A 23,943-nucleotide genomic window follows, 5' to 3' on the forward strand; every position below is an offset into this window, starting at 1 on the left:
TGAAGAGGAGACATCGGCAGCAGACAGATGGACCCGTGCGTTAGACATATAGGGCTGTTGATGCACAGGGCAGTTGATGAGTGGGCCCTACTGACGACAGGTAGGTCTGGAGATACTCAATGCTGTGCATGGGTTGTACGTTGGGGTAGATGGTACTCTAGACAGGCTGGGAGGGAGTACGGTATAAGAGGTGTGGCTGAAGTTACTACATAGGGTTGTAAGACTGGATGGGGAGCGCAGGTTAGATGGGGCAGGAGACTGGCGGGGTAGTACATAGGATAGGGAGGGCAGTCGACAGGATGGGCAGGCTTGAGAGTGAACAGGGCTGCGTGTGGGTGCATAAGAAGGAGCTAATTACGGGAAGGAGAGGTACGTAATGGCTGAGGCTGGCTGAACCAACACTGTTAATCACATCTACGCCCATGTCACCCCGCCCACGCCCACGCCCACGCCAGGTACCCGGTCTGCTCATGGGAGACTGGTCTGGATATTATGTAAGGGTCATTGGCTGCTTCAGGAAGCGTCGAAGAAACTACTTGCCTGTTTTCCAGTTGTCAGCACAATCATTACACTGCGGAGAAAACGGTTGGAGAATCTTTTCACCTGGTTTCCTGTTCGTAATCGTGTTACTGTTGATGAGACGTCCCGAGGCAGAGGAGCAGCGTCCCGTTGCGAGGCTCTGGTGGGTCTCTCTCTCTCTCTCTCTCTCTCTCTCTCTCTCTCTCTCTCTCTCTCTCTCTCTCTCTCTCTCTCTCTGTGAATCCCTTCCGGCCATATTTCTAACCCTTACCCTCCCTCCCCATGCGGATTCATTTTCTAATATGTAAAGGTCATATTACCGACACACTCCTTTTCTATCGTCGTAATTATCACCTGCCAACCCGCCGCCTCCTTCGTTTGCGGATGCTTTAAAAGCCCCAGCGAGTTCCACGAATCCAGTTCTGAGATTAGCTTCCACCCACGTCGCTGTTGCAACATCTCGTCGCCGCCGCCTCTTGTTAGCGACGTTTGGCAACTGCGAAGGAAGCGGAAGGGTCTCGTGTTTATATTTTGATGTGTACTTTTTTCATTCGGTATTTACCCATTTTTGGGCCGCGCCTCCGGAACTTGTGAGGTCAGTACATGATTAAGGCGCCGGTCGAATAATTAATGGTCGAGTTCGTCCGTTGTTTAAGCGAGAAATAATGCAACGGCGATTCGCCAGACTGGCCAAAATGTGGGGATGCATCCGGGTGACCAGCCCCGCTCAGGTCGTGAACTCGATCAGCTGATGGCCGCCGCAGGGTTGCCTCCCTACCACGTGGTCCCCCAGCGCTGCCAACCCTCCCGCGCTCTCACCGCCAGGAACCTGTGTCTCGTGCAATGGAAACTGTAATTTTCTAAATATTCGACATGTTCTCCGTCCACGGTACCGTTATTGGGAGTCATGCTTGTCTAAGTGTTGAATTTTCTATTCTCGTGATTTGACCGAGAGGAGGAGAATGGCTGCGAGCCCATTAGTGATTTATAAGCGTGTGTGATATAGAATAATGACGAAATAAATCGACATGTGATATACCTTATTATTTTAACGTGTTAGGAGTGTCTAGTTTATTGATAGTGGGTAAGAGGAAGGAGGGGAGAAAAAAAGACCATTTTGTAAGTGACGAAGTAATTTTAGAATCCACCCAGACCCAGCTTATAACCCTGTAAAATGTAAATATGTCAAGGTATATAAGATGGAGCAATAGAGGAACAGTTATGATTGCTTTGGGCGGGGTCAGTCCGGAGTTGGGGGGGAAAGGGAGAGAGGGGGGGTGGTGGGTTGGGGTGGGGGGGGAAAGCTCGGTGGGTGGGGAGCAATCGTGGGCGGGGTTTCTTGGGTGGGGGAGTTTACTGGGTGGGGTAAAGGATGGGAATGCATTTGCTGTGACGGGGAGGAGGGGAAGTTGTAGCAGGAGTGATTGGTGTGGGGGAGGAATTGCCTTTGATGGTTAACCAGTTGTATTGCTCGCCTTATGATGACTGACTGACTGTGTGGATGGACGAAAATTTGAACGCGCTCGGCGAGACAGAGACGGACACGCTCGAACGCACTGGGCCCATCTCAACTTGTTAGGGTGGTGCCAGGAACTGGCCCGACCTCACCATTGTTAACATCATCAGTGTAATCAGTCAGTTGACGGACACGCTAATGTGTGTGTTAAAGAGTGTCTATTTAACCCTCTATTTTAACCTCCGCTCTCATCATTCCAGTTTTCCACTACATTTCCAGCTTTTTCCCAGAATCTAATAAACTCTGTTATTATTATTGTTATTATTATTATTATTATTATTATTATTATTATTATTATTATTATTATTATTATTATGCACAGACACACCATTCCCTTAGATTATGCACAGACACACCATGCCCTTAGAAGGAAGAGTAAGGGATGACGTGATCACAACCCTTAAGTGTTTAAACCTGTTTGATGACGTTACCAGCGAACAGTTCCTCGAAATATGTGAAGACAGAATTGGAGGCCATGAGACGAAATTTAAGTCAGAAATTTCTTTGGAAAGATGTAAAGAAGTAATTTTGTAGTGTAGGATAGAAATATGTAAAGAAATAATTTTGTAGTGTAGGGTGGAAAGATGTAAAGAAATAATTTTGTAGTGTAGGATGGAAAGATGTAAAGAAGTTATTTTGTAGTGTAGGATCGGTGGATGAATGGAAGGAAATACTTTTGAGGACGTGGTTAAGGCAGACAGCATTCAGTTGTATAAGACGTCACGAAGATAATGTTAAGGAGAATTGGCCCCACCCAGCGTCAGACTCCTTCCCCGTCAAGCATAGGCGATTACACATGCACGTTGGAGTAGATCCAGCCTGGTGTTGATATACACCAGCCTATACATGGAGGTATTTAGATACGCGCTTTCATATACTCACTGTAAAGGATAGTTGGACTCCAGGGACCGTGAACACGCACGAAAATACTCTCACGCACACGAAAGGAGACAGGCAGGCACACGAACTCACCGACAAACACACAGACACGCACAAACACCCCTAGTCTGCATACATCACATCAACACCTCTCGTTTTATTTACCTTGTGGAGTCGGGAAAACACCCCCAAGACCCTGCCAAGTCTTCGACATTTTTTCCTCCGTGAAACAAGTTAATCAGCGTGTGGGAAACAGAATCCTTACGGAGCCTTCCCACTTTTTTTTTTTCCTTCAACCTTTTTTTTTTATTTTTTTTTTGCACCCCTTGGGGAATGAGATCATTTTACACCGCCGAAAAACTAATGTGGAAAATATTGGGACAGGAGGGTGGAAAGTATGTGAAGAATGTGAGGGACAAGACACCCTGAGGGTCGGGGGAGGTGTGGCTTGCCTGCGACCATGTTTGCTGTGTGGGTTTCCCCCCTCCCTCTTCCCCCCCATGTCTCCTCCGCTGGAGGGTCAGGTTACGGACGCACGGCGATGTTCTGCCGTATTTCCAGGAGGGTCATGTTACTGACGTATTGCCATGTTGTGCTGTATGCCCATGAGGGTCAGATTGCTGACGTATTGCCGTGTTCTGCCGTATTTCCAGGAAGGTCAGGTTACGGCCCTATGCCGTGTTCTGCCGTATTTCCTGGTGGGCCAGGTTACGTACGTACCTGCCGTGTTCTCTGCCGTGTTTCCCGGGGTGATAGAAACGTGGGGGGGTTGGGGGGGTAAGGGAGGATGACACTGCTCAGTGGTGTAATCATTGGTTGAGTTGGATCCGCAGCTGTGCTCCCCGGAGTTACCTTCCCTCGTCGATGGTTCGTAAAAGTGAGTGGTAGTGTGAAGTTCACCACCTATCGTACTAATCTTGATATTTAATTGAAGTTCATATACTCTCTCTCTCTCTCTCTCTCTCTCTCTCTCTCTCTCTCTCTCTCTCTCTCTCTCTCTCCATAGTGTCTACAATTTCTCTGGACTCCTACCTTGAAGTGGTTCTGGAATCACTCTAGGACCCCTTTATCCAGGAGCTCCTGTATGTCAAGGTTGCGCTACATCCGTCTGCAGGAAAATGATGGACTCCTTTGGAGTGAGAATTTCTTTGACGAGGCTATACTCCCAGCGATGCAGCCTCGCCCAAGGTGACTTTTCACTCGCGATGTAACCTCGAGTAAACGGAGTCCATTGATATATATATATATATATATATATATATATATATATATATATATATATATATATATATATATTTTTTTTTTTTTTTTTTTTCTTTTTTTTTCTGCTAGGTGAAAGAAAAGATGCACACACTAGGCTTCTCTGGACTTCTTTTTGCTCCTGGAAACGGCAAGAAAACAAAAGACGTTCTTAATGAGGAGGCAACTGAAAGGAGAACAGAGATGGAGTGGAGGGAAAGGGATGGAGGGAGTGGGTGATGGAGGAGGAGAGGGAGTGGGGTGACGGGAGTTGGGTGGCAACGGATCGGAGGTCAGAGCAGGAGTCGGCCTGACAACAGGGAGTGGGGAACAACAGGAAGTGGATGACAACAGGGAATGGGATGAGAGTCGAGGGGGGGGGGGGAGGTGTGAGGGGAGGTGAGTGTGAACAAGGCGGCTAGCTTTCCCGTCACAACAGTAAGCGTCGTACGCGCCACACAGCTCACTCACGAATTCCAAAAATCCCGAGGATCCACCGAGCCGCGTGTGTGGTCTGGTTAGTGCCGTGGTAGCTCACCAGGACCTGTGTGCTGAGGTCCTGGTAGCGTTAAGTGTTAAGTGTGTGCTGTTGTGTGTGTGTGTGTGTGTGTGTGTGTGTGTGTGTGTGTGTGTGTGTGTGTGTGTGTGTTCGGTTGGTTGTGTGGTGTTGTGTGTAAAGGTGTTGAGTGTGTGCTGATGTTTGTATATGTGTGGTGTTGGGTTGTGTGGTGATGGTGGTGTGGGTAGTGGCTGTTGGGTAGGCTGTGTGGTATGTTGGGGTATAGTGTGTGTGGTTAAGGCATGCATAGTGATGTAAATTTGTGGCGTGTGAAAGTATTGTTTTCTGGTGGTAGGGTGTAGTAGTCATCTGTGTGATGTGCGGTAGTGAAATGTCCAGTGATGTGGTATTATGATCAAATTTGATGGATGTTGTGTGTGGTGGTAGGATGTGCAGCTGTGTGATGTATGGTGATGAGTTTGTCTATTGATGTGGGATATGTTGTACGGTGGAGTGAACATGAAATCAGACGTGGTGTGTGGTGATAGTGTATGTGGGTGTCGTTGAAAGGAGTCGTGGTAGCGTGTGGCAGACGGTCCAGTATGGAGGTAATGAGTCGGGTGGATGGAAGTGCCCTTCTCAGAACCAGAAACCGGCGGGGAGGTACTTCTGTAACATTCTTGGTAGCCTCTCAGTTTGTTGATAACGGTGCTCTTGAAATATTTAGGATTCTGACCACACAAACACCTCTCACCCTCCTAAGTCCATGTATTGTACCCGCTGGACGCTCTGTACTCGCCTCCCACTACCCCTAGGTAGGTGCACTTCGCTGATCCACTCACTGAAATGTTTTGTCTATGTAATATCTAGACAGTAAATGTTTTAAATCAAAAAGCTAAATAAAACCTGCGCCACCTTGAGTTTTTCTTCGTCTCACATCAGCCTGTGTTCCTTACTCCTGGGGAGAGATGATGTCGAGTCCTTAGTGGTCTCCATTCTCTAAAATTGACAGTTTGATGTTTAGAATAAATCCCAGATAGAAAGAAATATAACTTTTACTATATTACTGTCTTGTGTTTCGCTACATGGATAATAAGTGTTTTTAATGCCAGCCTTTTTGGATTTTCTGTGTTGACAGAACATTGAACAGAGGTCCGTACTGTCAGATTTTCATAGAATAGCATGGCAAGAAGAGTGTCTTTCACAGGTGTTGCCTGGGCGCCTCCATTCTTCATCATTTTCTTTTATCACATATCTTTATAAACGTGTTGGAAGTTTGGCATGAGGCCGGCTGGAGGCTGAAGTGGACTGTGGTGAAGATATGATAAATGATTTACATGAAAACCTTAAGGATGTTACCAGAGAAAATGTTATAGATATACATACACACACACACACACACACACACACACACACACACACACACACACACACACACACACATATATATATATATATATATATATATATATATATATATATATATATATATATATATATTTATATGTGTGTGTGTGTGTGTGCTTGATCTGTAAGGTTCAGGTCATTATACCCAAGGGTCGTGTTGGCTGATCAATTTGTTTACCACTTTACATGTTGTGTTGTGGCAGATCTCTGGCTGATAACAGGTCCCCCAGGATGGGGGTCGGGGCGCTCAGTGACGTTGCACCTTTTTTGTGGCAAAAGAAAGAAAAAAAAACGAAATCATGTTTCCCTTTTACATGGCAGGTACTTCTGGGTATAGGGAGTGTGGACCGGTATCGTGACATTGTGGTGAAGGTGTGTTGGTCTAATGCGTTGATATGGTGTGGTAAAAGGTGTGGGGGGTTGGCGGCTGTGATGTGGTGTTGTGTATTGGTATTATTTTTGTGGTTGTACCGTGATATTAGATGTGGTATTATGTGGAGGTTGGAGATATGTTTGGTGGTTCTATTTCCATGTGGCGTGATAGAGCGCTCTTAGGGTAGGTAGTTGTAGGTTGCTGTAACATAATGGAGGACGGATGGTATGTTTGTCGGCGGTTGTGGTTATAAATTGCCTTTATTTCAGAAATAAAGTAACTTTGGTGTGTGTATATATATATATATATATATATATATATATATATATATATATATATATATATATATATATATATATATATATAATTCACTGTTCATTAATTATGAAGAGCTGGTGCTGATTAGCGGCTCCACTCGTGGTTGTGTCAGCAATTATGTGTTGTGGTGTTTCATGCTGTGGATACGGGAGTTGGCGGGTGAGGCAGTGTGTGTGTGTGTGTGTGTGTGTGGAGGGGTGCCAGGCCAGGGCTAAGAATGCCTTGTTTGTAGTGTGTGTCAGTGCGTGTTGCTTGAACAACTCCCTCGTGACAGAGAAAGCCATGTTTTGAGGCGGACTTAATGGGAATGATTTGTTTTTAGGTAAGATAATGTAAAATTCCGTAACGTCTTGTGATTTGAGTGAAAGCCTCATTAAATGTTCTCATGCTGGTGCTGTTTTTTTTATTTATTTTTTGTTTGTTTGTTTGTTTGCTTGTAGGATGATATAGCAGGAAATAGTGGGATGGGAGAGAGTGCGTAAAATGGTAAAGTAGATATAGGAGTGCGGGATGGAGAGATGATTGTATAAGAATAGAGAGAAAGGTGATAGAAAGATGTGAGGGCGTAGGAAGGAAGAAAACAAACAAACAAGGAAACAAAAGAGAATCGTTGCTGAAGGAATGCGCGAGTAGAAACCGTCTACGTATCCAACATTAACAATAAAACAAGGAGTTGACACACACACACACACACACACACACTGTACCCGCCCAGTATCTTAACAAGAGATTCATAGCGCTACCTTGAAAGCACAAAGACAAATGGTCCGCGTTTTGTATTTTGAGACTTCGAAATGGTCGAGACTTTTCAATGTGTCAGCGGCTAACTATGCGTGGGTTTGTCGAGCGGACGAGACCCCCAATACCGAGAACAGTAATTTTTTTTTTTTATCGTTTATTCATGACGCCGCCGTGCCCCCAACCCCTTCCCCCCTCCCTCCTCCCCCACCCCCCTCCGCGTGAAAAAAAAAAAGAAAAAAAAATGACCCGGTGATGAAAATACTCCATCCGCCAATGTATGCCCTCGACCATTAGGGCTCCGCAAATGACCACACGCCCGTGATGGTTGCCCTACGGTCGTGATGGGGGCGAGGTTAGGGGTGGAGGGCGGGGGGGGGGGGATGGGTGGGATTGCGTGGATTGGTTGAGCCCTCGGGTGATCTTCTAAGATATCCCGGTCTTGGGTTCGTTTTACCTTGACAGCTTGATTGGACTGGAGCCATTCTAGCTCTGAGCTGTAAATCTTCGAGTGAGAGCAACAGTAGATTTAGCGGGGGTGATTTATTTCTCAAAGTTCTCCCATTGTTTGTATAGCAGGAGTTCGGCGCGGCCATGATTTTTTGGAAGACGCGGCCAACATGAACAGGGAGAGAGAGAGAGAGAGAGAGAGAGAGAGAGAGAGAGAGAGAGAGAGAGAGAGAGAGAGAGGACAACAACGAAGATGCGGGATTACACGGGGAAAGGGGCTGATACTTGAGAGAGAGAGAGAGAGAGAGAGAGAGAGAGAGAGAGAGAGAGAGAGAGAGAGAGAGAGAGAGAGAGAGGACAACAACGAAGGTGCGGGATTACACGGGGAAAGGGGCTGATACTTGAGAGAGAGAGAGAGAGAGAGAGAGAGAGAGAGAGAGAGAGAGAGAGAGAGAGAGAGAGAGAGAGAGAGAGAAAGCTGAAATAGAAAGAGAGCGCTGGATCACCCAGTTGGCCGGCATGGCAGACCATTGAGAGAGGAAGTGAGACAGGCAGGGCGGGGCGGTGCAGCCGATGTAAACACAGGAGAGCGGCAGACAGACAGACACACAGGTAAAACATCCACGAGACCCCTCCAGCCTGGGGTGGGCCGGGAGACTTGTTCCAGTGGACCACACCACACCACACCACACCACACAGCACCACACCACACCAAAATACACCACACCATACCACCACACCACAGATCAGACCAGACCAGCTCGACGACACAAACAAGAACATGCTACCATCGTTTTCTCTTGATGGCCTGCGTATTTTTTTTTTTTTTTTAAAGGGCTTCCCTGGCAGGCTCCGTTGCAACGTAAGCATGCGCGCGCTTTTACTCTGGCATTGATAGAGAGTTAGGCAAAGACAGGAAAAAAAAGACGTGTACATAATGTGTAAGCATGACAGATATATTTCACATATTTCACACATATTTCATGAAGGTTGTTGAACTCGATATGAAATACGGTACAGACGTGTTGATGCCTTTTTTTTTTTTTTCATATAACGTGCATGGTTGTGCCATGGACTGACATGATATGAATATTATTACGTTGATGTTTAAATTCGCTATCATAATAGTTTAGTTTAACAGACAAGAAACGCAAGAAAACGGGGAGGTTTGCCAGAAAACGGCAGAGGTTACGTTTAGGCGAAAAAGAAAGAGTAAGAGAAGAGCAAAGAATATTGCTCGTGCTTTTCTCTCTCCGGTTGTGATAATGATTTAATTGCTGCTCTCTGACGTTGTGGTAAATTCGCGGCGAGCCTTCACAAGTTTATACACTGAAGCATTTTTATGCCTGTGTGAACGTTGTTGTGTTTAAGTGGACGTGTGTGTGTTTGTCTGTACATGTGTCAGTGCACTGTTCATTTGGTGTGTGTGTGTGTGTGTCTGTGGTGATTTTTTTTTCCCCCCGAACTTGAGAGTCTTATATCATTAGTCACTGGGACTCGCTTGCATTAGAATGAATGAGTTAATCTGCGTGATTGTATATGTTAATCATTGTAATTATTATCATTAGTACAATTACCCCAGAACTTCATTCTTGAAAGAGTCCTGGTGTTACTCCAGGAATCCTTTTCCAGGAGCTCCTGCAGCTCCAAGGCTGCGCTGCCGTCAGTAGGAGAGGAATGATGGAGTCCTTTAGAGTGGGAAGCTCTTTGGCGAGATTGTACTCCCTGTCGTCATCAGACGATGCACAGCCTCGCCGGAAGTGACTTTCCACTCGCAGTTTTACTTCAGGCAGGTGGAGCCCGGAAAAGCTATGTAATTATATATATATATATATATATATATATATATATATATATATATATATATATATATATATATATATATATATATATATATATGTAAGTGTGTGTGTGTGTGTGTGTGTGTGTGTGTGTGTGTGTGTGTCACTGGGTATACTTTGTGTGATATACTGGACATGTAACATTATACATTATGAAATGTACATGTATGATAGAGTCATTTAACACGCGACTTTAACATTTTCCTTCATGCCCCTCTCTCTCTCTCTCTCTCTCTCTCTCTCTCTCTCTCTCTCTCTCTCTCTCTCTCTCTCTCTCTCTCTCTCTCTCCCTGGCATACCCCTCCCGGCCACCACCCATGCTGACATCATCACCCTCCCATACTTCTCCTCAGTCTCCACCCCCTTCCCTTACCTCCACCACCACCATCTTCACCGCCACCACTACCCTGTCTCCCCCTTGTTTTGAATTACTGTGTCTTCTTTCGTGCCTCTTCCCTGCCTGACTCCATCAAACACTCTCCCTCCTCCTCCTCCTCCCTTCCTCGTCGCCATCATTGGCCCTCCTCCATCACTCCCCTTCTCGGTCACGGGGGCGGCATCCCATCCCCCCACCCCTTAGGTTCCCCCCTGGTAGCCTGGCTGCGCTGCGCCAGGTGGAGGCAGGTTGCTGTCAATCTGTTTTTGCTCTTTGAACTAACGCCCGCATGCTGCTCCCAGCCTGCCCCTGTGTCGACTCTACCCACGGGTGGGCAGCAGACTGGGAGAGAGAGAGAAGAGAGAGAGAGAGAGAGAGAGAGAGAGAGAGAGAGAGAGAGAGAGAGGAGTGGGGAATTGTGGTATTGCGTACGTCAGAGTGGAGTGGTGTGGAGTGATGACTGCTGTGCTAGGGGTTGAGTGTGTGACAAGATCGGGGTGCTGGTGTCACGGCAGGGCCTGTTATAGAAGGACTCCCATTGTTGTCTGGCTGGCTGTGTTCCCCTGAGACCTTGAGGATCTTTTGTCAACTGGTGTGTGTTTGTGTGGCTCATGGCTGCCGTCGTGACGGGCGGCCAGTCTCCTCCTTCCACACCGCCCCTCACCCCACGGAACACGCTGACGTACACTTGCCTGGCTTTCTACCCCCAGGTGGTGCCGACGTCTCAGACTGCCCTTGTTTGCATGAAGGAGGTTATAACGTCATTAGTATACAGTGCACGGAATAGACTCCTGACGTTTGTTTAATGTCAGGTACATACACTGTCTTTCATGACACAAACCCATGACAAACTCACAGGTATGTTCTCTTCAATGCAACCGCGCGCGCGCACGCACGCACGCACACACACACACACACACACACACACACACACACACACACACACACACCTGTACCTGATATGCGCTTACACTCTGCACCCTCTAACGCCTCAGGCATTCTTGCAACCCGTACACACTTACACCTCCTACACTCCCCAGCATCCTACACCCACTATCACTCCTCACGTTCATACCCCATGCATGCTTCTATCCCAAACAAATCTACACCCCACACAGTGACTCCCCCATGTCTGCACCTCACACGTATTGACACCTCACAAGCACGTACACTTGCACTTGTCTACACCCCACACCCGCTTACATTGAACCTGTGACTGCACATACACACACCGATTAATGACACTCGCTGCACTCCTACAACTTTTAAACAATATTATAGCCAGGAACCTAGCTAGCTACAGCTGCCATATTGCCTAACTAGTACAGCACCGAGCCGCTTGCCGTACAGTATAGCGTGTAGAGGTATAGAGCACCTAACCATTGCTACGGTGTATAGCATGTAGAGCGGCCAGCCGAACACGATCGTGAGCTATTATTATCTCCCATCAGTGTTCGTGTTATACGGTTCCCCCCTCTTTTTTTTCCCAGTAATTTAATGATGTCGATCACGGAAGATTGTCGGCTGGAGGTGTTGCAGCAGGTAGAAAAAAAAAATGAAAATGTTTTAAAGAATGCCCTCTTGGGTTGTTGTTTAACCCCGTGAATATGACTTCACAACCCCTGAACACATCACGAAGATGCAACCCCTTGTTTGTAACAGACAGCAAGATGTTTGTCTTGACCTTTAACAAGGGGTCAGGTCAATAAGAAGGTCACGCCATCCATACCCAAGGGTTGTACTGTCATGCCGAAGATAGTAAACACGGGAGAGAGGCTTTGACCCCCCATGGGATCTCGTCGTGTGCAGGTTGTGATCTCGTAGTGTGCAGATTGTAATCTCGTCGTTTTCAGGTTGTGATCTCGGTAGTGTGCAGGTTGTGATCTCTTTGTGTGCAGATTTTGATCTCGTCGTGTGCAGGTTGTGATCTCGGTAGTGTGCAGGTTGTGATCTCGGTAGTGTGCAGGTTGTGATCTCTTTGTGTGCAGATTGTGATCTCGTCGTGTGCAGGTTGTGATCTCGTCGTGTGCAAGGTTGTTGATGTGCGGTTGTCGGCGGCGGAGATGACGCTCGTACCAGCGAGAGATTTACCGACAGAGGGAGGGACGGACGGCCCGGCCGCGAGCATTAAGACCCGGTGTGTGCGCTCGGGTGATGCCGCTGCCGTGTTCCTATCCGTGCCTTATACACTCCTGCCACTAATGATTAAGAGGCGGGGATATATAGCGAGTGGTTAGCACGACGCGTCGCCCGTCGCCGTGAACCAAGTGTGACCTCACGGTATAAAATAAGACGGACTAGGTCTCTCAGAATCTTCATTCGATCAGCATTTTTTTTTCCTTGGGAATATCCTGATTATGTTATTTTTCTCCTAACTCGGCTCTTGTCAGATTTTTTCCTGTTCTCTGACGAGGCACTTTCCTCTCTCTCTCTCTCTCTCTCTCTCTCTCTCTCTCTCTCTCTCTCTCTCTCTCTCTCTCTCTAACAGTGACACTTTCCAAATTTTCACCCTAACTCGGCAGTGATCTGAATCATGAGTAGGGGTTTGATACAGGTCCGCTGTTGTATAGATAGATGGGTAACAGCATTAGATAAGGACAGGTACCGTTAAATGTTGATATAAAAGGGTAGATCGAAGAATCATAACGTAAGAGCACCCGAGGGCAAGACGGCAACGCAATTTGATCTTTCCTGCTTCGCATTCCTCTGGTTTCTTGCTCCCCTTATCCCTTTTCGTAACCTTTCTTCAGCCCCTCCTCCTACTCTCCGTTTTCTTTACCTACTTTCACTGTCTCTCTCTCTCGTTTTCTCTTCCCTTTCCATAGGTTTATAGCCCCCCTGACTCCCCTATCTCGTCTTACTCCACCGTTCCCCAGCCTCCTTGACACCGTCGCTCCTTCCTCCTCCGTTATCTTCCCTTACCTCATCCCGAGTGGGAGGCTCGCTCTCACCTAAGCCCTCCATGCCCGGAGCAGCGGCGGCGGGACAGATGGATGGATGAAAGGCGGAGGAGAGGAGAGGAGAGGGAGGGAGGAAGTGAAAAAGGAGACGCGTGGCATTTTCCATCAAGGTGGTCGGGGCCACGGGTTTCGGAGTATTACCCTCGACAGCTAATACGGCGCCGGACACCCGGATTTACCCGACCACCAGCTTCGTAAGGTCGTATCTCCCGGAACGCGAGGCCCAGGAGTCGTCCCATTCCCTACTGTATCCATCCCATCACGTTCACAATCTGCAGGACCCCGCCCGTTCTGTCCCACCACTCCTCCTCCTCCTCCTCTTCCTTTTGTCGCTTAACATTCCACAACCCTCATAACTGTCAGCCTCCATCCCTCAAACACCGTCGCACACCTCTCGTCCACGACCGTCTCCTCCCGTCGCTCCCCACCCACAGCATACCGTACCCCCGTCGTGTGTCCGTCGCCGTCCAGTCACAACTGCCTGGCTCGTTCGGCGTCCGTCATCTTCCGTCCGTATAATCACACCGGACCCGTCCTGTGTGCGTCACACACCACATCCCGCCGTATTCTTTTCTCTCCTCCTCCTCGCTGAACCTCTTCCCCAATCCCCCTCCTCCGGGGCGCCATCCATCTTCACCAAGTGATGGAGTCGAGTAGGTAAGCGTTTAAGGTTCCCTGTTGTGATTTAGGCTTTTAAGTGCCACTCATGGGTTAGTTGAAGTCCTGAGCGTGAGTTAGTGTATGTGTTAGTGTGACATTAACCTAGGTCTCTTGGTTGGAAAGGCCTGTTCAGGGAGCTATGGGCGACCTACACACACACACACACACACACACACACACACACACACACACACACACACACACACACACACACACGCACACACACACCCACACACACACTCACACACACACACACACACACACACACACACACACACACACACACACACATTTAACAGGTTCGTTGCATGGAAACCTCCGTCGAATGATGAAGAGAAACTCCAGTTCTTTGGAAAACACCTTAGTTGGATGACTGTCATATTTCGTTCCCAGAACTTTAAAAGAGCAGCAAATCGTATTATTCGAATGTGTTATTTTTACCCAGTTGTTGTAACTTATGCTTTAACGTAGTAGTTTAAGCATTTTAGATTTTGCTTTCAGAGGAGCTGCGTGTAATGACCCGTTATTGGAAAACATGTATTGCCTTGTGTCGTGTGTGAATAGCCTCATTAGACTAGTATACGCATCATATGTTATTTCAGTTAATGTTGGTAACGTTTAACATCAGTTTCGTTACGATAGCAGAAGAATATTTTTTTTTGTAATTTTTTGGGCTTAAGATAAAGCCAGTTTCTTTCCATATCAGACCATGAAGATGTTCTCGTTATACATATAAAACTTGGGTTCTGTAGTGCGTCCTCAGTCTTCACTTTCGTCAGTATCTGCGCCTTGATATCCGCAGCCCTCCGTGACCTCCCTCCCTCCCTCTGGTGTACCCCCATCCGAACGTCGAGCTAACGACCGACCGTCTGTGTTCTCCACCTTGGTATTTACCCCTAGCAACCACTCTGGCTTGTGCCCCTTAACCTGCATGTCTCCCGGCCTCATCCTCAAGCCCGCCTGCACTCTCAGACCTTCCCCCTACCCCCCCATTACCCTGGCCCATGCCCTTGACCTGCATGTCCACCTCGCTGACCAAGCCTTGGCTTTTAACTTTTACCTCCGCTATGGCCTCTGCCTCCAGGCCAGGACCCCACACTTCATTCCTGACCTTCATCCTTAACCTCTGCTGTGGCCTTTCCCTTTGGTCTGCCCTTCACTGTAATACCTCTACCTACCCTCGGCCTCCTCCGTCTTCCTGTACTTTTAGACCGACCTCCAATCCATCCCCCTTGCGGCCTCCACCTCTCATTCTGTACCTTCAGATCTGCCTCCACCCATCCCCCTGACCTCCCACCCCCTTTAGTGCTCATAGACCGGCCTCCACATCTCTCCCTCACCTCTTAACCCTCCACGGAGGCGTCTACCTCCGGTGTGGCCTCAGCCGGGGCAGTCACTCGGGGGACGGGACTGGCTGGTCGCCCAGGGAAATAAACAGACGCTCCCAGGGGAAGGCATGTACACATGGTGCCCTCCTCCATTCGACACGCTCACGCCACTATTCCTCCCAGGTGCTCATGCATATGTCTGGAGGTGCTCAGTGCTTGCTTGCACATATGCAGCATAAGTGTGTAAAAAAGACACACACACACACACACACACACACACACACACACACACACACACACACACACACACACACACACACACATTCGTGAGAATGCATAACTCGCATCCTACACACAGACGAACATACGTGGATATGCCTTATGTATGCGCATACGCTCATACATAGACGTATTGCACGCGCAAACAAAACATATCAGAGGAATACTTCAAGAACTTGGGCACTGCTGTTGCCTTACGAAGCAGACGGGGTGTGGAGCAAGCAGCCTTACGTCGCAGACTAACGTAACCCGAGAATGCTGAGGAGGAAATCAGGCGGCGATTCAGTGATGCAGACGTGGATATTGTAATAAGATATTTTCATAATTTTCCCCATGGTCATATTTGTCTTTCTATATTATTGAGGAACTCATTTAACCCCCCTTCTTGGCCCCTCGTGTTCTCTCTTTTTTCATTCCCGAACCTGTAAAAGTCGGCATTTTATTTATGGGCATTTTAGCGATGGTGGAAGGCTGTATGGCATGTTTATGGGGCCAGATTTGACCGAGAGGTCGGCACTCCACCCTCCGTCCTCTGGGCCTCACAGAGGAACACCCCTTGTAACAGCCGTCCATTAGGCTCGGTATGCTCTATCTCGCTGGCTCACAACACAGCAGCGGTGAGTTTGCCCCGGTGTCACCTGGGTGGGGTGTTTGGGGGGGGGGGACAACAGAATATGGTGTGTTTTTTTTCTCGTCGAAGGTGATATACAGGAGCGCTATCTTCTGAAAGGCGGATGGCTCCATTTGGTAAAATTGAGAGAGAGAGAGAGAGAGAGAGAGAGAGAGAGAGAGAGAGAGAGAGAGAGAGAGAGAGAGAGAGAGAGAGAGAGATTTTGTTTTTCGATCTCGCTCGCAAATGAGAGAAAATATTCGGCCACCAGCCTCAGTCGGTTCCAGTTCGGGTGCGCCCCGGGAGCGGCGGCGGCTCCTCCAACGTCGCCTAGACAGAACGCCCGACTGTATCCTCTTTCCTCTCAGCCGTTCACGTGAGGGCCTCTCCGTTGATCCAGCTACTGTTGATTATAACCGTTGCCGTGTTTAGACTTCGGTGGCGAATATTATTGTTAACGGCACTGTACTTCGAGCCTGTTTGTAGTAGTATCTGTTTGCCGTTGTGGCGAGTATTATGGATGGTAATGGACGTTAAGCCTGAGTGTTATTCTCTGTTTGCCGTTCATGGATCTGTTTTCCCGCTTATCATAGTCATTGCTTACTACGTCAGGAATCTGTTGTCGCTTGTGTGCCTACCGTTTTTTTTATGCCAGTTTTGAGTAATTGTACTCAAGGGTTAAACGTCGTCGTACTGGAAATCGTAAGCCGACGTACTCAGTCACACACACACACACACACACACACACACACACACACACACACACACACACATCTCCCTACAACATTTGTATTTACAATGAGGCATAGAAATGACCGCTGTAGTACCCTCTCGGACGGATGTCTGTGTGTCAACTTTGGGTCATAGACAACTACGTGTCATTTATGTGTGTCTCTACCGATTTATCGCTTCTTGTGCATATGTTCCCATACATAGACTAAAGTCGTAGTTAAGGATCTTAACCCTTGCATTTTGGTCCAGCTTTGGGAGCAAATTGAGACCATATTCTCCTGAGTTGAGTATAGGAGTGATGGGGAATTTTGTCGTGTGTGTGTGTGTTCCGTTATGGTTGCTGGGACTAGCTGTTTGACCTTCACCCATTAGAACGTTCTGATGTTCCAGTTAAACTGCACTGACCTTTTTATGTGGCTTCGCCATAACACATCAGCAGATCCTGATTCGGAAATGGGTGTGCAGTGGACACCAGTGCCATGGACATCAGAAATGGATAGCATTGTGAGGTGTGCAGTGGACACCAGCGCCATGGACATCAGAAATGGATAGCATTGTGAGGTGTGCAGTGGACACCAGTGCTATGGACATTACAAATGGATAGCATTGTGAATTTTTGCCGATAATCGGGTTTGGCCGATATTTAAGGCCTTGTAATATTTAAGGCGTGGCAATATTCAGGAGAAGGGGGGGTGGGGGGTGTCTAGACTGGATTATTGAAGGCTTGCCGGTATTCGGAACTCGCCGATAACACCGATAACACCACGATTGACGATATGATCATGATTTTTCGAGGTGTTTCATCATCTTTTTTTTCCCCCTAAGCTGTCTTAAAAACGAGTGACTGACATTCTTCTTGTGTTAGTGTCTCCGGGGCTTCCGTTATCAGTCGACCAGTGGACAGTACAGTGTGACGTGCTTATCTCATCCTTACGAATTGCCTTATCTTATCTTAGGAAGGCTGAAGGTAGAAGCTAATCTTATGCCCTCTAAGCCATGTGCCTATCTGATTCCCAAACGCTGTTAAGTTACTTACTCAGCTGCGCCATAGAAATGGTACCTACGTAGTACCGATGCCTTGATAATACGTAACATAGAAATAGCCTCAATAGAATTTGATGGGGGTGCTTTATTCCAGTTAGCTTTAAACTAGCAGTGACCGTCAGTTAGTCATAGAGTAACACATGATTTAACACAAACCTTAAACCAGCATAAAATCTCGTGTGTATTGAAAAAGCTCTCATAGTCCAACTAAAACTTAGACTAGCTGAGAATCGTAGTCGTTCATAAACTTGCTCCTAACTTTACTATGGTTTAAGTAGCAGTGCGTTTGAGTCATCTTAACCTTGCGCCTGTATTTCTTTTTATTCTGCTACCGTCTAATCTCAATATTCATTGCACTAGAAACCGATTTCACTAAAGCTCGCTTGATCTGAACGATCCACGAGACATCCTAGTCAAGAAAATAGTGTTGAATGTTGGATGGATTCAGCCCGACTCAAACCTTAAGGATCAGGTCAAAGGCCAGGCTATATTATGCAAATATTGGACCATCGTGCTCAAGGATCTTATCCCCGTGCTCAAAGGATGTACCACCATTCTCAAGGGTCGTACTGTCGTGCTTAAGGATCGTACTGTCGTGCTCAAGGATCTTGCAATCGTGCTCAAGGATCGTACCGTCGTATTCAAGGATCGTACTGTCGTTCTCAAGGATCTTACTGTGTTCAAGGATCGTACCGTCGTGCACAAGGATCGTACCGGCGTGCTCAAGCATCGTACTTTCTGCTTAAGGATCGTACCGTCGTTCTCAAGGATCCTACTGTGCTCAAGGATCGTACCGACATGCTCAAGGATCGCACCGTCGTGCTCAAGGATCGTACTGACGTGCTGAAGCATCGTACCGTCGTGCCCAAGCATCGTACCGTCGTGCACAAGAGTTCGGTGAAGAAACGTTTGTGCGGTTTACATGTAATAAGAGAACCCAGAGTTTTACTTGGTCATGCGTGTATACATTCCTGTGTGTGTGTGTGTGTGTGTGTGTGTGTGTGTGTGTGTGTCTGTCTGTTTATTTCGTGTAGCTCAATGACTCTATCCTTTATGTGTGAGGTGCATTTGTGTTTATCATTACATCTTTTATATTTGTAAATCCTTAATGAATCTTTGTGTCCATTCCTCCCTCCTGCTTGATGTTAGACTGACGTGTTTATTGAGTAAATCGTATTTTCTAAGGAGTAAATCGTATTCAAATGTGCCAAAGCTTTTCTTTGCATTTGTTTTAAGAAAAGATATTACATGCTGAGATAATTGATTCATTCCTCTCAAAGTTTTCTAGGATATTGCCAATTTACCATAGGTGTTCGTCTGTTTGTTTTTCCATCCATGTTACTATCCCCCTACTTGTCTGCCACAGTCTCTGTCTGTCTGTCTCTCTGTTTGGCTGCGTCACAAGCTCCTCCGGGCTCCCCCAGTCATGTTGTTCCATTGTCTGTTGGTTCGCGTCTCAGACACCGACTGATCTGTGTTGTTCACAGTGTTCAGTGGGATATGCTGGAGGCAGACTTTGGTGCCAGACGGACTAACATCACCTATGCCATCTGTTGACTGCGACGGCAACGATTTGGTCATCGTGTCTCGTGTATTTACGTATTAATCATCTTTGCCTGCATGTGTGTGTGTGTGTGTGTGTGTGTGTGTGTGTGTGTGTGTGTGTGTAAAGATATGATTCATACATGTACGTGTAAGACAAGTGTCAATGTTTAGTCGTATTATGGAAATTATGTACATATATATACATAAAATGCGCATGTATAGTGTCTACTATATGTGTATGTGTGAAAGTAGTCTTATGTACGTATGTTGGGTGCACAGAGTCTTGAAGGCGTTGTGATACATGATGATTCAAGCGTGTCATTGATCGTGGTGTGTGGTCCACCGAGAATTATGAATGCTGCGTCATTTATTAATGCTGGAGGAGAGGAGGAATTCTCAGGGCCGGCCGCTCCACGCCACGGCCACACTGACACTTACGCCGGGCCTCGCTCACGCCTGTGTTTTCATGTGGCAAATTGATGGGCGTATAGAGCTGACCACCTGTCCACTAATTCCCGGGCCATTCTTCTTGGCCGCTCTCCTGGTGTGGGTTGTATAATTAATGCCTAATGCCGGCTGCTGTAGCGTGTAATGCGCTGCCTTACACACAAGAATTTATTGCCATCTGGGGAACACTTGAACCGATCCTTTCAAGTACCGTGGCCGCTTTGCCGCTTTGTCTATACTTCCGCTTGGTTCCCTATACAGAGAGGGGGGAGGGGGATCTATGGTGGGGGATCTCGTAGAGTTGAATCACCCACAGGGAGTGTCCAGAATTTCGGGTCGTATGGGGCCATGTGGGTTGGCGCGCTGTTGTCGGGGCGCGTGTTATTTAGCGAGGTGGTGGGTGTTGTTCTGAGGCAACAATGTGATGTGGAAGATGGTTATTTTAGGAGGAGTTCCCTCTATATTTTACTGGAGTATGGCCAGGCTTATAGCTTGGTGGGGGGAGGGTTGTTTCAAGTTGCGAGTAATGCCGTGGTCGATGGTGCTAGCCACCCCCTCTCATACTTGTAGTGGTGTGGCTTGTTGATGGTGCCAGCCACCCACCCTCTCATACTTACTGGTGTGGCTTGTTGATTTTGCCAGCCACCCCTCATACTTCAGCTGGTGTGGCTCGTTGATTTTGCCAGCCGCCCCCCATACTTCAGCTGGTGTGGCTCGTTGATTTTGCCAGCCACCCCTCATACTTCAGCTGGTGTGACTTGTTGATGGTGTCAGCCGCCCCTTGTACCTGTTGCTGGTGTGGTGTATGTACATGTTCATGACATAGTCTGGGTACTGAGTACTGCTGTTTCTGGAAGGACACTTTTACTGCCTCAACGCTATTACTTACCACTGCTACATGCGCTGCTCATGGGGCTCCAAGGGTTACTTGTACTTCAGCTGCTGCTGCTATAATAGCTACTGTTCAAAACGAGTCTCAGAAGATTGTTTATAGTGTATTCCTTAGGACGGTAACGAATAACTGATGATTGTCGACCGTAACTCAGTTATTTGCATATCTTTTTTACTTATGTTCGCTGAGACGACACGGGCGACTGAATTCCCTAATTAAGACCGTCTCATTAACGCTCCGTACACATGTATATAATATATACCCTAGCCTAATCCAGGTCCCATCTTATCAACCAAACCCAAACCCATGAGGAGGATGAACAGCTGGGCTGACTGTGGACCGACGGCAGCAGCAATTATGAGTATAGTTTTATGACGAGTGCAACAGCATGTTCCTTGTGTTGTGAGATTCCTTGTCTTGCCCTCCAAGAGCTTCATTGTTACTCCGTTCTTATGTGTCTTACCCTCTGTCTCCCCATCGCCTGGCCTCACAACCCCTTCTTTATTTCCCATTCTTCTCCTTCCTTTCGTCCCCCATGGTATCATCCCCCCCCCACCACACCCCACCCCTTCATTTCCTCTTTCAGCTCCTCCACCTCATACTCACCTTCTCCCCATCTCTTTCTTGACTATCTCTCGCTGATCTCCACACCCCTCAGACGTTGGCTTGAGCCATTAATCAGTGCAGGTGTTCCCGGCAATAATTTCCCTTCATCTCCGCCATACCTAAGCGCTAATGACTATTTCTCGCTTACTTCCAGAGGGCCTGAGGGAGTATTTCAGCAAGTTCGGTGATATTAATGAAGTGATGGTGATGAAGGACCCAACCACGCGACGCTCCAGGTTAGTCTTATATGTGTCTTTGTGTGTGTGTGTGTGTGTGTGTGTGTGTGTGTGTGTGTGTGTGTGTGTGTGTGTGTGTGTGTGTGTAAGTAATTAGTGTCTGGCTGAACCGAACTCAGGAAATGGGTATTGCTGGGTTAGGTTTCTCTCTGTTTTGCTTTTCTCTTCCTTCAGTGTAGAGCGAGCGAGAGAGAGAGAGAGAGAGAGAGAGAGAGAGAGAGAGAGAGAGAGAGAGAGAGAGAGAGAGAGAGAGAGAGAGAGAGTATATACATCCATCATGCATGGGATTGATCTTTTTTTATTGTTAGTAATGGGAATTTTAACTATTATACACAGCTGTTATCGCTGCAGATGTCAGAAATTATCCTTTTATATATATTCAAGGTGGCTGTGTGTGTGTGTGTGTGTGTGTGTGTAAAACTGAAGCTCGAGAAAGACGACGTGCAGACAGTGTTAAGAAGTAGGAAAGAAGTCGTGCTTCAATGATGTCACACAGTGCACAGCCTGTGGACTGGTCAGCCCGGTGTCATAACTTGCAGTTTAGAATACTTGATTTTTACGAGGCGACGTTAGTACACGTATTAACACTGTGGGAAGCCGGACCACGGCTGCATGTAAACAAGAAATACATACAGTCTAATAACCCAACAATACACAGGAGCATGGAGGTCCTCCCCTTCCAACACACAATCATTGTCGCCAAGATCTTCGCCAAGAATTTGCATATGTATTGTCAGCTGTAATGATAAGAGACCGGTTGAGCTGTGTTTCTTAAGCCCCAGCGTTGCTTCATGTGTGTTAACATACATAGCTTTAAGAAATGCTGTACTGGCACACAACTTTATATATATATATATATATATATATATATATATATATATATATATATATATATATATATATATATATATATATATACACACACACATATTACATACAACAAGTCCAGCATGATTATTTTCGTAGTATATTTGCAGCAAGAAACTTTATATTTTTTTTTTTCGAGTGGCGTCCCAGAAAGAGCACTTGTAAGAATACTTCAGTGAGAATGATTGAGTCATGCACTTATGTATAACCCAAGGATAACCCATCGTAAGGAGTGAATGATTAAGTAAACGTCTTGACGTTGTGGCACTGTGATAGTTAATGACCTCCCCCCCGCACCCCCGCACTGGTTGTAAGGACGAAAATATGCTTGTTGCTGTATCGATTCCACACAAAATCAACAAAGGTTGTCCTCATTCAACAAGCAAAAGCCGTAATTATTGTACTCGTAATTACAGTCATCGTTACTCGAATTCCAGACCAAGAGCTGTGGATTCATTTGGAAGTATTACACTGACGAAAGTGGGGTTCGTTGAGGCGTGGAAAGTGGAAGGTTAGGCGTGTCCTTGGTGATGAGAAGACAGGGAGTACTTGTTCCCTGGGTCAGGTTGGTGATGTTTTTCGTCTCGTGGCGATTTTGCTGTCCCTGACCTGATTTGGTCGAGTGATGGTATGGTATGGTACGGTTGGCCCCATGTATCTTGATTTGGCGAAAGGTCAGAGTTCATCCAGGTGCTGCTAATTTGTTGAGGTTATTGTATGACTGAAACAATCGAAATATATGTGCGAAGCACCGAATCCTTTTTGAAGCAGCATGTAATGGGCCTCAGTATACGTTCAAAACGTTGTATGCTGGAGACGCATATCTTACCCTAGGCCCATATATAGGCTTAGACCTGACCGTGGTTGAGTTATGTTGGGAGGGAAACGTTAACCTTATACTAACGTGGTGTGACTGGAGAGACCAGTTCAGGGACGTGCACCAAGACCAGTGTGTTGAACACTAATGGTAATTGTGCCGATGATGATGATGATGATGATGATGATGGTAATTGGTTTGTTTGTGGTGATGGCCATGGATGTGTTTTGCTTATTTAGAAGGTGGTGTGGGTGGAGGCGTTGGCCTTACCTGGGGATTAGGGTTTCAAATGGTAATGTACCTGGATTACTGCTTCCTCATTCTGAGATGTTGCACAGGTCCGTATTGAGAGGGGGAATACGTTCAGTGCGATAAAGAGAACGATTATGACAAGGAGGGAAGGGAAAATGGGAAAATGAGTTGGTGTGTCCTGAGGAATCATCACAATAAGAATGAATAGGGTTAGAAACAGAAGAGGGAAGAAAGGGAGTAGGTGGGAAGTGAGAACCTTGAGGAACACCATTCTTTGGTAGGATCAGGTGGTGAAGTCGCTTCATCAACGATTACTGCAATGGGATGGCCAGAGAGGACACTGCTTATAAGGGAACCGAGGGCATCAGAAAAAGTAAAGGAAGGAGTTTACAAAGCAAAAACTTAGGGGTCACACCCACTTAAATTCCATGGGAGATGTCGAGGGCTTCGACAAACGTTTTACCAAAAGTCTCAGAAAGTGGAGGGCCAAAGGAGAATCACATTTGAGGAACC

The 23,943-nt window shown here is 46.9% G+C and overlaps 1 protein-coding gene across 8 annotated transcripts in view; it reads left to right on the forward strand.

The window, feature by feature from the left end:
- Rbp6 (RNA-binding protein 6) overlaps nt 1-23,943 on the forward strand; it is a 1,275,347-nt gene that overhangs the window by 55,764 nt on the left and 1,195,640 nt on the right. Inside the window, exon 3 of one of the 8 annotated variants that reach the window (XM_071679106.1) lies at nt 21,413-21,494. The exons of the other annotated variants lie outside the window; for them this stretch is intronic. Coding sequence (XP_071535207.1) covers nt 21,413-21,494 — 82 coding nt within the window. The remainder of the gene's footprint in view (nt 1-21,412; nt 21,495-23,943) is intronic. 8 annotated transcript variants of the gene reach the window in all.

The sequence above is a fragment of the Panulirus ornatus genome, chromosome 29, assembly GCF_036320965.1.
Source record: "Panulirus ornatus isolate Po-2019 chromosome 29, ASM3632096v1, whole genome shotgun sequence".
NCBI classification, from domain to species: domain Eukaryota; kingdom Metazoa; phylum Arthropoda; class Malacostraca; order Decapoda; family Palinuridae; genus Panulirus; species Panulirus ornatus.